The following is a 13,205-nucleotide window of genomic DNA, read 5'->3' on the forward strand; positions in this document are numbered from 1 at the left end:
AAGAAGCTAGTTCTTCACTCCTTAGGGTCCTCTTCAGTTCAATTCCATAGACCATCTCAAGGGCCTGCTGTGTGCCAAAAAGACGCCTTCCCGTGACTTGCCCACATTCTTCACTCCAGGGCAGGGCATCTCACGGTCAAGCCAGGGGACAAGCGGAGGGCCATGTGGGTGCAGATGGAGGGCAGGAGCGTCCAGACAGAGGAACGTCTGGGAGTCCCTGGGAACTTGGCTTGCCCCCAGAGGGCCTCCCCTCGGCCGGGCCTCCCTTCTCCCGGACGCGGCCCCGCGCGCACCCCACCCCTTGCTCTAATTGCCAGGAATGCGTCGGCAGCGCGGTCCCCAGCTCTTCCTCGCCGGCATTCCTCAGCGGCTGCCCTGACAGGGCCGGGCAAATTACACGGTGGCCCAGCCATAAAAGCCACTTCCCAAACAAGAAGCTTTAGGCTGAGACGCAGCTAAGTCACTCCCCGGCGGTGCCTGGCTCGGGAGGTGGTGTCTGGGTCGGAGGCGACAAAGCCCGGTGTCCCTTTAAGCAGGGATACAAATTCCCACCGGCCCCTCCCGCCGCTCCCCTGACGTCAGCGGGAGGCGTGCGGGAGTGAGTGGGGGGCCGCGGCGCGCTCCGCGGCGCCTCGCACTCGACACAGCCGCGGGACCGTCCCCCGCCAGCTCCGCCCCGAGGCCGAGCGCCCGGACCCCGCGCTGGGAGAGGTAAGGGCGGGACGGCGAGGGCACCTGCGCTGGGAACGGCGGCTCCGGCGGGGACCGGGCGGGGGGCGCGGGGACCGGCGGGAGGGGGCTGCGCCCGCCCGGCTCGGCGGCGGGAGGAGGCCGGGGGCCGCGGCGACAGCGCCCCTCCCGCCCCCCCTCCGCTGGACCCCCAGGGGAGCCGAGGCGGAGCGGCTCCCCAGCCGGCGTGCGCCTGTCGGGGCTCGGTGTGGCCCCCGAGGCAGAGGCGGCCGATCCCCCCCAGCCGCGGCCTCGGTCTGGGGACCCGGGAGGGAGCCGGTGGCGGGGAAACCACAGGGCGCCGTGCGGATGCCAAAGGCGAGTGCTGCTGGGAGCATCCCCGGTCTCTGCCCCTGGAATCTGGGCTGGGACTGGGAGGGACCGTCGGGGACTAGCAGACTGTGGCGCCCGGAGCAGCTGTTTCCTCGGGACTCTATTTTCCCCCATGTGGATGGGGATAGCGGTGTTAATTGGCTTCGAGAGGTGGCTCCTTGTCATTTTCACCTTGGAGCCACCCCACCGAGCGTCCCTGCCTCTCCCCTGCCTGCTGGGCTCCCTCTGGCCTCCCCCTTGCTGGGCACAGCCCTACTCCCCCAGGGCAGGGTGATAAGCCAGGACCTGCAGGGACACTGCTGCTGTGGGATGCTGGGAGTCAGGGTGGCCTTGGCTGGCAGCTGACCCCTGAGTGGCCTGGCCCTGACATGAGGAGGCCGGGTGGAGACAGGGGCCATGCTGGCTGGCACCCACGGGGTGGGGTGGGGGGGGGCAGCAGGACCTGCCAGGCTGCCAGCCTGCGGGTTCTTCCTGGGGAGAGGAGGGAGACCAGAGAGAACAATAATAAATACAGAGGGTGAACTGCTGTGTGGCCGCCTGGGGGAGGGGAGGAGGAAGTGTACATGGCGGGGGGTGGGCAACCTCTCTGAGAGCCTGGCACCACTCGCCTGATGTCCTCCAGGAGGGGGCTTTCTGCCCTGGGGATGGGGGAGCGTTTTTCCCAAACCTGACTCCATCACAGATGCCTCTGGGCCTCCAAATTCTGAACGCTTCCTCTTCCCAGCCTTGCCCCCCACCATCTCCCTGAAGTCCTTTCATTATTTGCCTATTCTGATTTGTATGCCCCTACCTCCAAAAAATTAAAAATAATAATAAGTAAAAGGTGCAAGGTGCAAATAGGAACTGGAAGCTCAGGGGGCTGGGAGGGCCACAGGACAGTCTTGGCTACAGACATTTACATCAGGCCTGGAAGAGATGGCTGGACAATGTTCATGGATGCTTGCTGGTCAGGGGGCCTCTAGGGACCCTGGAGAAACCACACAGATGGGTAGTGGAGAGGGGACATCCATCAGTCCAGGACACCCCCAGGGCGGCACCCGGCAGAGGGCGCTCTGAGCTTGACTGAGCCGGTCACGTCCACTAGTCACAACCTTGGTGGCCAAGACCCAGAGCCTTGTGGAGGGGTGCTTGGGCAGTTCAGATATCAATGTCCATGCTGCTCAGCAATGTGGGGGGCTCTTCCTCTGCCTCAAAGCCAGTGTAATGATAGGCCTGGAGTGTGGGGGACAGAGCACACTGGACATCTCCAGGTTCTGGGGTCTCACTGATTTTCATTCAAGCTCAGCCACTCTGTGTGACTTTGATTAGTCTGTTCCTCTTTCTAGGGGGCTCAGAATGGGAAAGTGACTTGCCTAGGACCACACAGCCAGGCGGAGGTGGAGCTGGGATGTGAAGTGCTCTCCTGGTGTGGTCCTAAAGGTTCCCAACACTGTCCCTGCCAAAGAAGCCCAAAGGCCTTAAACACAGTGGCCCAAGACAGCCAGGGCTCAGACAGGGGCAGGGCAAGTGGACACTCAAGTCATTAAGCACTAGCATTGGCTGAGGCAGCCCTCTGTGCATACCAGGCACAAGCACCCTCGTGTGTACACACACACACACACACACACACACACACACGCACACACGCTGTGAGGGGAGGAACCAGGTTTAATTAGGTCAACTCCATCTGCAGGAGCAGCTTTGACACTGGTATTTTAAGGAGTGTCTGGGAGGCTGGGGGAGGGGAGCAGCCAGACAAGTTTCAGCTTCTGTTTGGTGGTCCCAAGGTTATGTTGTCACCTTACAGGGTGACAGAGCCCCCAGTACTCAGCAAGCCCTTCCATTGCCATCCTCATGTTCCCCGTCCTTTCTATTTTTAAGCAGCTGTACCCATTCCTCTCCATCTGCTCCCCCATGATGGGGGCTTGGGGCGGGGATGTTTTTATTGGGGGAATTGTTTTTAAGTGTGGCAGAGTTGGTGAGTGACTCACCCAAGGTCAAGGTCTGAGTCAGCGCAATGCCAGAAATAGAACCCCAGTCCTGGCTCCCCAGCTTTTCCACGCCCCTGCTCCCCCTCCGGGGGCAGTTGGTCCCCAGCCCCTCCGGCCCAGGGCCTTTCTGTACTTTGCCCCCAGACATCTCCAGGGTGCAGAAAGGGTACACTTGACCAGCCGTGGGACCTCAGGGAGCCTCTTTCATTCCTCTGGATCCCGAGTGTGCTGACGGCAGTCTTTGCGTAGGTTGGGGTGCAGGGCTTGGCAGGTGGCTATAGCCGTTAGGTGGTAGCAGGACTTCCTATGCCAAACTCGAATCATGTGCCCATTTTCCACACTGAACTGGGGCTCTCCAAGGGCAGAACTATCTTCCACGTGTTTGTCCTGGTGCCTGGTACTTCGTTTTATTTCAGTTACAGGTGTATGTGTAAATATTTTTTTTTTATTGGAATATAGGACACTGGTTAGGAAATGTCACCTTGGGGTCTGCCCCTTGTGTGTGTGTGTGTGTGTGTGTGTGTGTGTGTGTGCATGTGTGTATTTATTTATTTATTTATTTTACACAATACCTTTGTTTCACTCATTTTTTTTTTTACGTGGTGCTGAGGATCAAACCCAGGGTCCTGCACATGTGAGATGAGCGCTCTACCGCTGAGCCACAACCCCAGCCCCTTTATGTATATTTTTGACAACCTCAGAGGAGAGGTGGACTGACCTTCTTCAATCATCTGGAACAGCCATGATTCATGTAGCTTGATATAAAGCTGAAGCCCAGAGAGGGACATGTGCTAGTCCCACATGTGCTAGTCTACACAGCATTGGTTTTGCCCTCCCCCAGCTCCCCTGGTGGGGAAGGACCATAGCAACCATTTCTGCTCCATTCTTTTGGAGGGGAGTTGAGAACTAGAGCAGAGCCCCAGCTGGCTATGGTCACCTGCTGCCAGGGCTGAGTCACCATTCAGAGTGCCATGGCTCTATGACACTGCATCACACCTGGGTCATCTCCAAATAGGCCTGACGTTTTGTTTTTGTATCCCTGGACCCCCCATTGGTAGATCAGGGTCCCTTGGAGTTTGGCTTTCATGCAGGGCAGTGAAGACCAACTTGACTGGAGGGTCAGAACCAAAGCCTGTGGCCTGGGAGATACCCTCCCACGGGGACATGGCCCCGCCTCTGCCCTGAGCAGGTGTCCTGATGAGGACACTGAGACCAGGAAGGGAGGGTCACTGAGCAAGTGCTGCAGAGGCGGATCCAGCCTGGGCAGCCCCCCTGTTGCCAGGAGCTGGTTCTGAAGGGAATTATTCCAGACACCAAAGCCCCCAGACAGACACCAGATCCCTCTAGGGATGGCCTTTCCTGGAGTTGAAGCAAGTCTCTGTCTCTCTGCTCTTAGGGGAGTTTATTTTTGCCTTTAGTTTCTCAGGGAAAGTTCTTTTTGGGAAAATTCCAGTCTCAACCTAGCTGAACCAGGAACAGAACTGATCCTCATAGGTAGAACACTGGCTCTCCATCTGACAATTCTGGGCTCTGTCACCGGCCTGCTTACCTGTGTGACCGTGGGTGAGTCATTTAACCTCTTGGAGCCTCAGCTGCCTCATGTATAAAATGGAAACAATTGTAATTTAGCCTTTCAGGGCGAGTGGAAGGTTACAGAATAGAAATCAGTCCCTTACAGCCCTGTACAGTGGGAGGCATTTGGACAGCAAACCCTTCAGCATTTCCCCTGCCCTCTTTGATGGTGACACTCTGGAGACAGGGTCTGAATGGAGGCTTGCTCTGTGTCCCCACCCCGTCTCCCTCACCTCTCAGGCTGCTGGGTGTTGAGCAGCTCCTCCCAGTCCAGAGCCCTCTCCAAGGTCACACAGCAGGTCCACAGCATCATGGGGCCTCTCACAGGGCTCCTGACTCCACATTGTAAGGCCCTCCGGTCAGCTTGTCCTGGCCTAAGTCCAGGCTCAGACATGGTGGCCCTGACTGAGTGACTGAATCTCTCTGAGCCTCGGTTTCCTTGTCTGCAAAATGGGGTCAGAGGCCTGCAGCAGGAATTGAATAAAAAGAAACGTGAGGCTGGGCTGTAGCCCAGTTGGTAGAGCGCTGGCCTACTATGCACAGGCCTGGGTTCAATCCCCAGAGCCCCCCAAAAAAGAGAGAAAGAAACTGAAGGTATGAGGGGCAGGGACCCAGCAGTGGGCAAGTCCCAAGGAGGGTAAGAGTGGAAGGCCAGCTGGGCCTATGTGCCCCCACAGCACCTCCAAACCTAAAACAGCCCGCCTGGGAGGAGCGAACCCCGTCCATCCCGTCCATTCTCAAGACACAGTTCCATTTCTTGGACGGAGAGAGGAGGCTGGTGGGAGGGGCAGGCTGTAGGGCCTTGGCTCTCTGCATGGTGGAAGCTGCCCGCAGCTATGCCATGCCGTGACGTGACGTGCCTCCTGCCTTCTCCTGGGAAAGGGCTTCTGTGGCTCTTCTATCCCCGCCCCCACTGGTCTCAGCTGCTTCTAGCCCCTATCCTGGGAGAGGAGGCAGGGAGGCTGTCCTTGCTTTACCCTTCCCACTGCCTGCTTAATGTGGAGTCTGGAGTGGTGGTCACTTGGCTGACCTGGGAGCAATGGGCATCTGGTTGGCTCAGCAGTACCCTGCTCAGTGCCTGCATCTCCCTGGTAACCGCTGGACTCTGTCCCCCTCCCCCATTCCCCCCAGGACTTCCCATCACCGGCTGTCACTGCCAAGCACAACTCCAGGCCTGGGAAAACTGCAGTGGGGAGGCCAGGACGCCCTGCTTCCCAGAGAGCCCGAGGCAGGGCTTCTGTCCTCACCACCTGCCAGCCTTCGCCCAGGTGGGGTAGGCTGTCCAAGGAAGGCCTGACACCTAGTGCCTCCCCAGATGGGGCATTTTGGGGAAGTTTGCTGCCTTTTTTTTTTTTTTTTGGTACAGTTTTGTTGAGATATTATTTATAGGCCTTACAATCCACCTGCTTAAAGTGTGAGATTCTGGGGCCGGGGTGTGGCTCCGAGGTTGAGGGCCTGCCTGGTGTTCACGAAGCCTTGGGCTCCATCTACAGCACCACAAAACAAACACACAAAAAATCTCTGCCCTGTCCCTTCCCACAGCCCCTCTTCTGGTCATTGCATGTAAATGGAATCATGCAATGTGTGGGCTTTGTAAAGGCTTCTTCCGCCTGTTGACCCGTGTTCAGGGTTCACCTGTGTTGTGGTATGGTTTGAATTGCTACTTCGGGTCTTTTCATGGCCCAGCAATGTCCTTCTATAAGGCTGTACCTCAGTTTGTTCATCTGTTGGTGGACATTTGGGTTGTTTCTATTTTTTGACTTTTTTTTTTCATTTTCTTTTTCTTTCTTTTTTTATTGGTTGTTCAAAACATTACAAAGCTCTTGACATATCATATTTCATACATTAGATTCAAGTGGGTTATGAACTCCCATTTTTACCCCAAATACAGATTGCAGAATCACATCGGTTACACATCCACAATTTTACATAATGCCCTATTAGTAACTGTTGTATTCTGCTACCTTTCCTATCCTCTACTATCCCCCCTTCCCTCCCCTCCCATCTTCTCTCTCTACTCCATCTACTGTAATTCATTTCTCTCCTTGTTTATTTTCCCATTTCCCTCACAACCTCTTATATGTAATTTTGTATAGCAATGAGGGTCTCCCTCCATTTCCATGCAATTTCCCTTTTCTCTCCCTTTCCCTCCCACCTCATGTCTCTGTTTAATGTTAATCTTTTCTTCCTGCTCTTCCTCCCTGCTCTGTTCTTAGTTTCTCTCATTATATCAAAGAAGACATCTGGTATTTGTTTTTTTAGGGATTGGCCAGCTTCACTAAGCATAATCTGCTCTAGTGCCATCCATTTCCCTGCAAATTCCATGATTTTGTCATTTTTTAGTGCTGCGTAATACTCCATGGTGTATAAATGCCACATTTTTTTTTATCCATTCATCTATTGAAGGGCATCTGGGTTGGTTCCACAATCTAGCTATTGTGAATTGTGTTGCTATGAACATCGATGTGGCAGTATCCCTGTAGTACGCTCGAATAGAGTTGCTATGAAATGAATTTGTTTTTTAAGTTGTAGGTGGACACGATATCTTTATGTTATTTATTTTTGTTTACGTGGTTCTGAGGATTGAACCCAGTGCCTCACATGCGCTGGGCAAGTGCTCTACCCCTGAGCCACCATCACAGCCCCATTGGCTGAAAGTTTTTGTGTGGTTGCTTCTCTCTCTCTTTTTTCACTTTTCTCCTTACTTTTTTTTTTTTTTTTTTTTTTTTTTTTTTGCGGTGTTGGGGATGTCACCCAGAGCCTCATGCATGCCAGGCACCAGGCAGGCACCCTACCCCTAGGTGTCATCCCTAGCCCTTTTTTCTTCTAAGGGGCACATGGCTGGGGTGTGACTCAGTGGTAAAGTGCTTGCCTAGCATTTGTGAGGCCCTGGGTTTGATCCTCAGCACTTCAAAAAGTGGGGGAAAAGTATATTTTACCCAGACAGGAGGACTGCTTGAGCCTAGGCATTTTAGGCCAGCCTGGGCACATATGTAGTGAGATCCTGTCTCAAAAAATAACAATAACATGGGGTTGGGGATATAGCTCAGTTGGTAGAGTGCTTGCTTCGCATACAGAAGGCCATGGGTTCAATCCTCAGCACCACCAAAAAAAAAAAAAAAAAGATGAGGAGCTGGGGCATAGCTTGGTGGTTGAGTGCATGCTTAGCATGCATTTGCAGCAGCAATCAATCAATTTGAAAAAATAAAAATAAAATGCGGATGAAAATGCCAAGCCCGGCCCCCTAACTCCTGGAGTGAGCTCCGAGCTGAGTGCCCCACAGCCCTCCCCAGCTGCATGGGGAGAGCATGGGAGGCGGGAGGGTTCTTCCCCACCTCCACCTCCAGGGATGCAGAGCCAGCTCACCACGTTGGCCCAGAAAATTCTCACTTGCTGTGTGATTTGGGGCAGAAGCCAGGGGAGATGCTGCAGTGACAGGGTGGACCAGTGGCTCCTAGGCTCTGGAGCCCTGCTAGGTGGTGTCTTCCTGCCCTTGGACTCTGAACTCCTGAGAAGCCATAGCCAAGACCCACCACAGCCTCAGAGGGGGTGAGGAGGCGTTATCAGCCCTGCTGGACCATGAGGAAACAGAGGCCAATGGAAGTGCCACCCAGGATCAATAGCTGATAAGGAGCCTCCGAGAGCTCCCCTGGGCCGGGCCGCCCGGCTCTACTGGGCAAGTGCTTCTCCCTCCCCGGGTTCCTCAGCAGCTTTAGTTGGGTTCCAGGACTTCTTGACCCTTTTCCTCAGTAGAGGAACACATAGGGAGGGTTTTCTCAAGGTCATCTAGGCACCAGCTGTTGACTGGGGACTTCTATTAATTTGCATTGACAATATGGGTGCACTGGGTCTCTCTCAGGATGCCAGGCACTGGCCCACACTCATCACTTCATCCTCCAAATCCTCACATGACATTATTGACCTCGTTTTGCTTCTTCCTCTTCTTTGCTGCCGTACTAGAGATGGAGCTTAGGGCTTCACATGCTGGGCAAGCGCTCTTCCACTAAGCTACACCCCCAGCTCTTCAGCCTCATTTTGAGAAGCTGAAACTGGGCTAAGGAAAAATAGCCCACATTCCCAAGAGCTCATGGTGCACTGGTCTTGTTCTCTCTCTCCCCCTCTCCCCCTCTCCCCCTCTCCCCTCTCCCCCTCTCCCTCTCTCCCTCTCTCCCTCTCCCCCTCTCCCCCTCTCCCCCTCTCCCCGCCCACTCCCACTGCTAGGCAAGTGTGGTCTGGTTTTAGGCATGTATTTAACCCTCAGAGTAACCTTTTTATGAAGTAAGAAGCAACCTATACCCCAATTTTAGAGCAAATGATGCAAAAGGTCAAGAGTGTTGATCAAGGCCCCAGAGCAGGTAGGTGGATTCAAACCCGTGCTGTCAGTTCTGGAGCCCGCACCCCTGGCCACCATGTGGGTCTGCAGAGGTCATGCTTAAGATCACCGAGTTGTAGGTGACCGAGTTGGGGTTTGAACCTAGAGCTGTGAACTTGAAACACAATTCAAATCTTGGCCACCCTGCATTCCACCTCCCCAGCCCCTGGGGTTAGAAACCTGGACTGCAAGTTGAAGGACTTGGGGCTTACATGGCATTTGTTTGTTTTTGTTTTGGTGCTGAGGTGGAACCCAGGGCCCCACACAGGCTGAGCGTGTGGTTTACCCCTGAGCTGCACCCAACTCTAACATGACCGCTGTGTCCTCCTGGTGGACAGAGAGGCTGAGAGGCCTGAGAGGCTGAGGCCATGCTGCAGGAGCGGCAGGCAGGAACCGCCCTCCCTCCTCGTGCCCAGCAGAGCTGTCCCCAGGATGCAGAGCTGTACCCCGCAGTACTCACCCATGCCTCCCTCTCTCCCTTGCAGACGGAGCCTGTGGCTGGCAAGGCCACCGAGCAGGGCCAGGCCGGGCCCTGCCCGCAAGGACGCCCAAACCCTTCATCGGCCCCCGAGCCACAGAGCCCACCAGGCTCTCCTGCTGGCCCCACCATGACATCGGAGCCCACGTCGCCTCCTGTGGTGCCCCCACTCCACTCCCCCAAGTCCCCTGTCTGGCCTACCTTCCCTTTCCACAGGGAGGGCAGCAGGGTCTGGGAACGGGGCGGAGTCCCTTCTCGGGACCTGCCCAGCCCTCTGCCGACGAAACGGACGAGGACATATTCAGCGTGAGTAGTGGCTCCTGGCTCAGTCTCTGGTCTTCCCTCAGGACGGGGCTGACCCCACCCATTCCCATCCTCTATCACCCACTGTCCTCACCTGAGGACGGAGAAGCTGTGTTTGGAGCTTCCAGTAACTTCCATGTTTATTCCTTCATCCCATAAAAATGTACTGAGCTCCTGACCAGGGACCCAGAGATGAGACAAGAGCCCCATTCGCAGTTGCTCACAGTCTAGGGACCCTGTCCCTCACCATCGACGCCTGGCAGGGATGGGCAAGGCCATCGACCCAGGCCCAGGGACGAGGGTGTGCTCGCAGGGTTGGGAAGGTGTACCTGGTGAAGAAGGGCTCGGGTGGTCCAGGAAGGCGGAGCTGCACGGGGCTTGCCTTTCGGGAGGGGTGGGCAGGCTGGCCCTGTGGAGCAGATCACTGGATGAGGCCATGAGGGTCGCAGTGGGGGGTTATGAGACCCACAGGGACACAGACTTGGCTTGGCCGAAGGGTGTTTTCCATTTGTTTGTTTTCTGTGGCAATGTTGACTGTCCTGTGTCAGACCCAAGTCCGGGCACAGAGCCGGTGCTTAGCAAATGGCAAGTGAAAATGAGTGAGGAATGCGTGGGTGACAGTAGCTTCAGAAGCCCGAGTTCCCTCGTGGGGAGGTACTCAAGCCCGGGCTGGACGTTCTTCATCAGGATTCTTACAACAGGAACCCATTTAAGCCAAACAAGGAGGGGAGGGTGCTATGTAGACAGGGGGCACTGGTAAGGAGTCAGGAGACCCTCTTGCTGTGCTACCCTGGGAGAGTCAGTTTCCCTCTCTGGGTCTCAGTCAAATGGGGGAGTATCAAATGGGAATGATGTGAAGTTGAGTGAGCAGCATTCTGTATTCCCACAGCCTTGAGGCCAGCTTCACAGGCAGGGCCCAGGGAGGGCTGGGTCCAGAGGGGTCTCCCCAGGCCGCAGCTCCAATCCCCCTACCCTATCCCCAGGACAGCCCGGGCCTCGGCCGGCCCTGTGTTCAAGGGCGTCTGTAAGCAGTTCTCACGCTCGCAGGGCCATGGCTTCATCACCCCTGAGAACGGATCGGAGGACATCTTCGTGCATGTATCTGAGTGAGTTCCCTTCACCTCCTTGTTCCTGGCTCAGAGGGGCCTCTCCAGCTTCCTCCTAGGCTGGCGAGGTCTGTGTCCCTCTTGGGTGGGGCTGGGGGTGTGTGGAAGGAGGCAGCTGGGGCTGGGGGGGAGGGGGCATGCAGACCTCAGAGCCCTGGGAGCCCTGGGAGCCTGTTGCAGCCTTGTGGGGACCTGAGGGGCTGGACCAGCTCCCGGGCCTCAGCCAGGAAGGGGCCTTTGGTAGGTAATGATGGGGAGAGGTGGGTCTCGGCCTGTCCGCACCCACCCCTAATGCCAGGCATGATGGAGGATCTCGGAGACCCCCCCTGTGATCTTTCACCCTCAACTCCCAGAGAAGGAACTATGTCTGATTCCTGTTTCACAGAGAGAGAGACGAGGCTTTGCTAGGCGATTGGCCCAGGCTCCCTGGCCTCTCTAGGCTGAGGTCAGGCCACCTTGCACCCAGGTCACAGTGGCGTCCGGAGAGGGGCCTGCTCTTGGGCTGACGCCCCTCTCCTATTCACCAGCATTGAGGGAGAGTATGTGCCCGTGGAAGGCGACGAGGTGACCTACAAGATGTGCCCCATCCCACCCAAGAACCAGAAGTTCCAGGCCGTGGAGGTGGTGCTCACCCAGCTGGCCCCCCACACCCCCCATGAGACGTGGTCTGGCCAGGTTGTGGGCTCCTAGGCAGGGGCAGCCACACCGGGAAGGCGGGCAGCAGCGGGCCCTGTGCCCCCACAGTGCTGCTGACCAGCCCCGGGCGGCCTCAGTGTGCACGTCCATCTGTCTGTCTGTGCTCGTGGCCGTGAGTGTGTGCCTCTACCCACCCGTGACCCGTGACTGTTGTGTGAGCCAGCCAGGAGCCGGACGGAGGGGAGGCTGCCAGCCCTGCCTTGGCCTGCCCCTCCCCCCTCCTCCCTGCAGCACACACCCCACCCTCTTGCCCCCCTGTCCGCTGTTCACATGTTGACTGAGCTTCTGTGAGCCTGCGTCAGGCTCACAGGGACTCAGGGGACCCCTCTCTTAAGAGCTTGCTCCCCTCACTGCTGCCCGCAGCCCTGCTGGGCCCCAGCCCTGGTCCTGGGCAGACCCTGCTTGTGCTCCTGCCTCCTGCCCTGGGCTGGGTCTCTGCCATGGCCTGGCCCCTCTCCCTCAGAAGCCAGGCAGGTGAGTGCTTTCAGGGAGCCTCTAGCTCCAGCAGGGGAAGGGGAGCTCCAGAAAGGGGTTCTTGTTTCACTGGCCAGGCCCCCCTCGGCCTGGCAGTGGCTCTGAGCCCACTGAGGCTGTGTTCCTTCCCTCAAGGCAAGGAGTGGGGACACAGCTCCTCAGCTTGGATGGAGCCATCCCCTCTACCCTGACTCCCAAACTCTGTAGACGCTCAGTCCTGGGCCTAGCCATGACAGCTGCTGAGGACGTGCAGATGGACTGAAGTTCCCCTCAGGCCAGGCCTGGCCAGGCCCCCGAAAGATGGCCCTCAGCCTGGGAGACCATGGGCCTTGCAAACCCAGACCAGACGCCCTTCCCACAGGTCCCTGTCAGGCCCCTAGCCAAGGTGGTCCTCATCCTGTCCAGGCTTGGAGTCCCTATGGGACTAGGATGTGTCTGTCAGAGGTGGCCTGGCCTAAGGTACCAGGCAGGGCCCTGCCCACCACACCTCCTTCTAGAGAGCGCATACATAAAGTGGTATAAAAGGGGTCCCAGGCTCAAGGGAGGGCCCGCCAGGACAGTGGCCATTATGAGACCCACTCTGCAAATAAAACTGGGGGCTCGAATACCCAGATGAGGGGATCAGTAACTGGCTGAGTGGCCGTGTAGGTGCCTAAAACCCAGGCGAGAGATCAATGGGACATCTGCTTCTCACCCCTGCCCAGTGCCCACTCCACAGAGGCAGGGAGCCCAGAGCTGCTGGGGGCGCTGGCCAGCCCCAACAGTGGGCAGGGCCAGCCTGACACCCGCTCTGAGCTAGGCTTCTCCGGCAAGGCCTGTCCCTGAGGGATAAGGACCTGTGGCCCTCCTGGCTGAGGGCCTGTTGGTACAGGACTCCTTGCCTGCCAGCTTCCCTCCTGTAAGCAGACCCCCTTTCTAGGTGCCCTGGGGCTGCCTGGGGGGCAGTGGGCAGCAGCTCTCCTCCCCATTCTTGGGTCCTCCAGGCCCCAGTCAGAAGTCCTCCCAAGACCCCAGCCACGGACTCCCCATCCTTCCTAACACTGGCAATAAACTCTCGACTGTGACCTACACTGGCCCAGAGCTGCCTTTGTCCTGCAGGTTCCCTGGGGAAGGACACACCAAACTAGCCCTTTTGGGGCTTCAGTGTATCACACTTCCTGGGTGACCTGTGC

General features: G+C 57.0%; 1 protein-coding gene across 1 annotated transcript; it reads left to right on the forward strand.

Annotated features, from left to right (window-relative positions):
• Positions 1–587: 587 nt before the first annotated feature.
• Csdc2 (cold shock domain containing C2) lies at positions 588–13,092 on the forward strand. The gene is made up of 4 exons (XM_076853337.2): positions 588–711; positions 9,462–9,760; positions 10,741–10,863; positions 11,391–13,092. The coding sequence occupies exons 2-4, from the start codon at positions 9,585–9,587 to the stop codon at positions 11,551–11,553; spliced, it is 462 nt and encodes a 153-aa protein (XP_076709452.1). The 5' UTR covers positions 588–711; positions 9,462–9,584; the 3' UTR covers positions 11,554–13,092.
• Positions 13,093–13,205: the final 113 nt, after the last annotated feature.

Source organism: Callospermophilus lateralis, chromosome 4, assembly GCF_048772815.1.
Source record: "Callospermophilus lateralis isolate mCalLat2 chromosome 4, mCalLat2.hap1, whole genome shotgun sequence".
NCBI lineage: Eukaryota > Metazoa > Chordata > Mammalia > Rodentia > Sciuridae > Callospermophilus > Callospermophilus lateralis.

Excerpts from the sequence above, each read along its gene's own strand:
- Csdc2 (XM_076853337.2), top strand. The coding sequence starts at position 9,585 with ATGACATCGGAGCCCACGTCGCCTCCTGTGGTGCCCCCACTCCACTCC. Across the intron at positions 9,761-10,740 it reads CGGACGAGGACATATTCAGC|GACAGCCCGGGCCTCGGCCG; the intron begins GTGAGTAGTGGC and ends CCCTATCCCCAG. Across the intron at positions 10,864-11,390 it reads ATCTTCGTGCATGTATCTGA|CATTGAGGGAGAGTATGTGC; the intron begins GTGAGTTCCCTT and ends CCTATTCACCAG.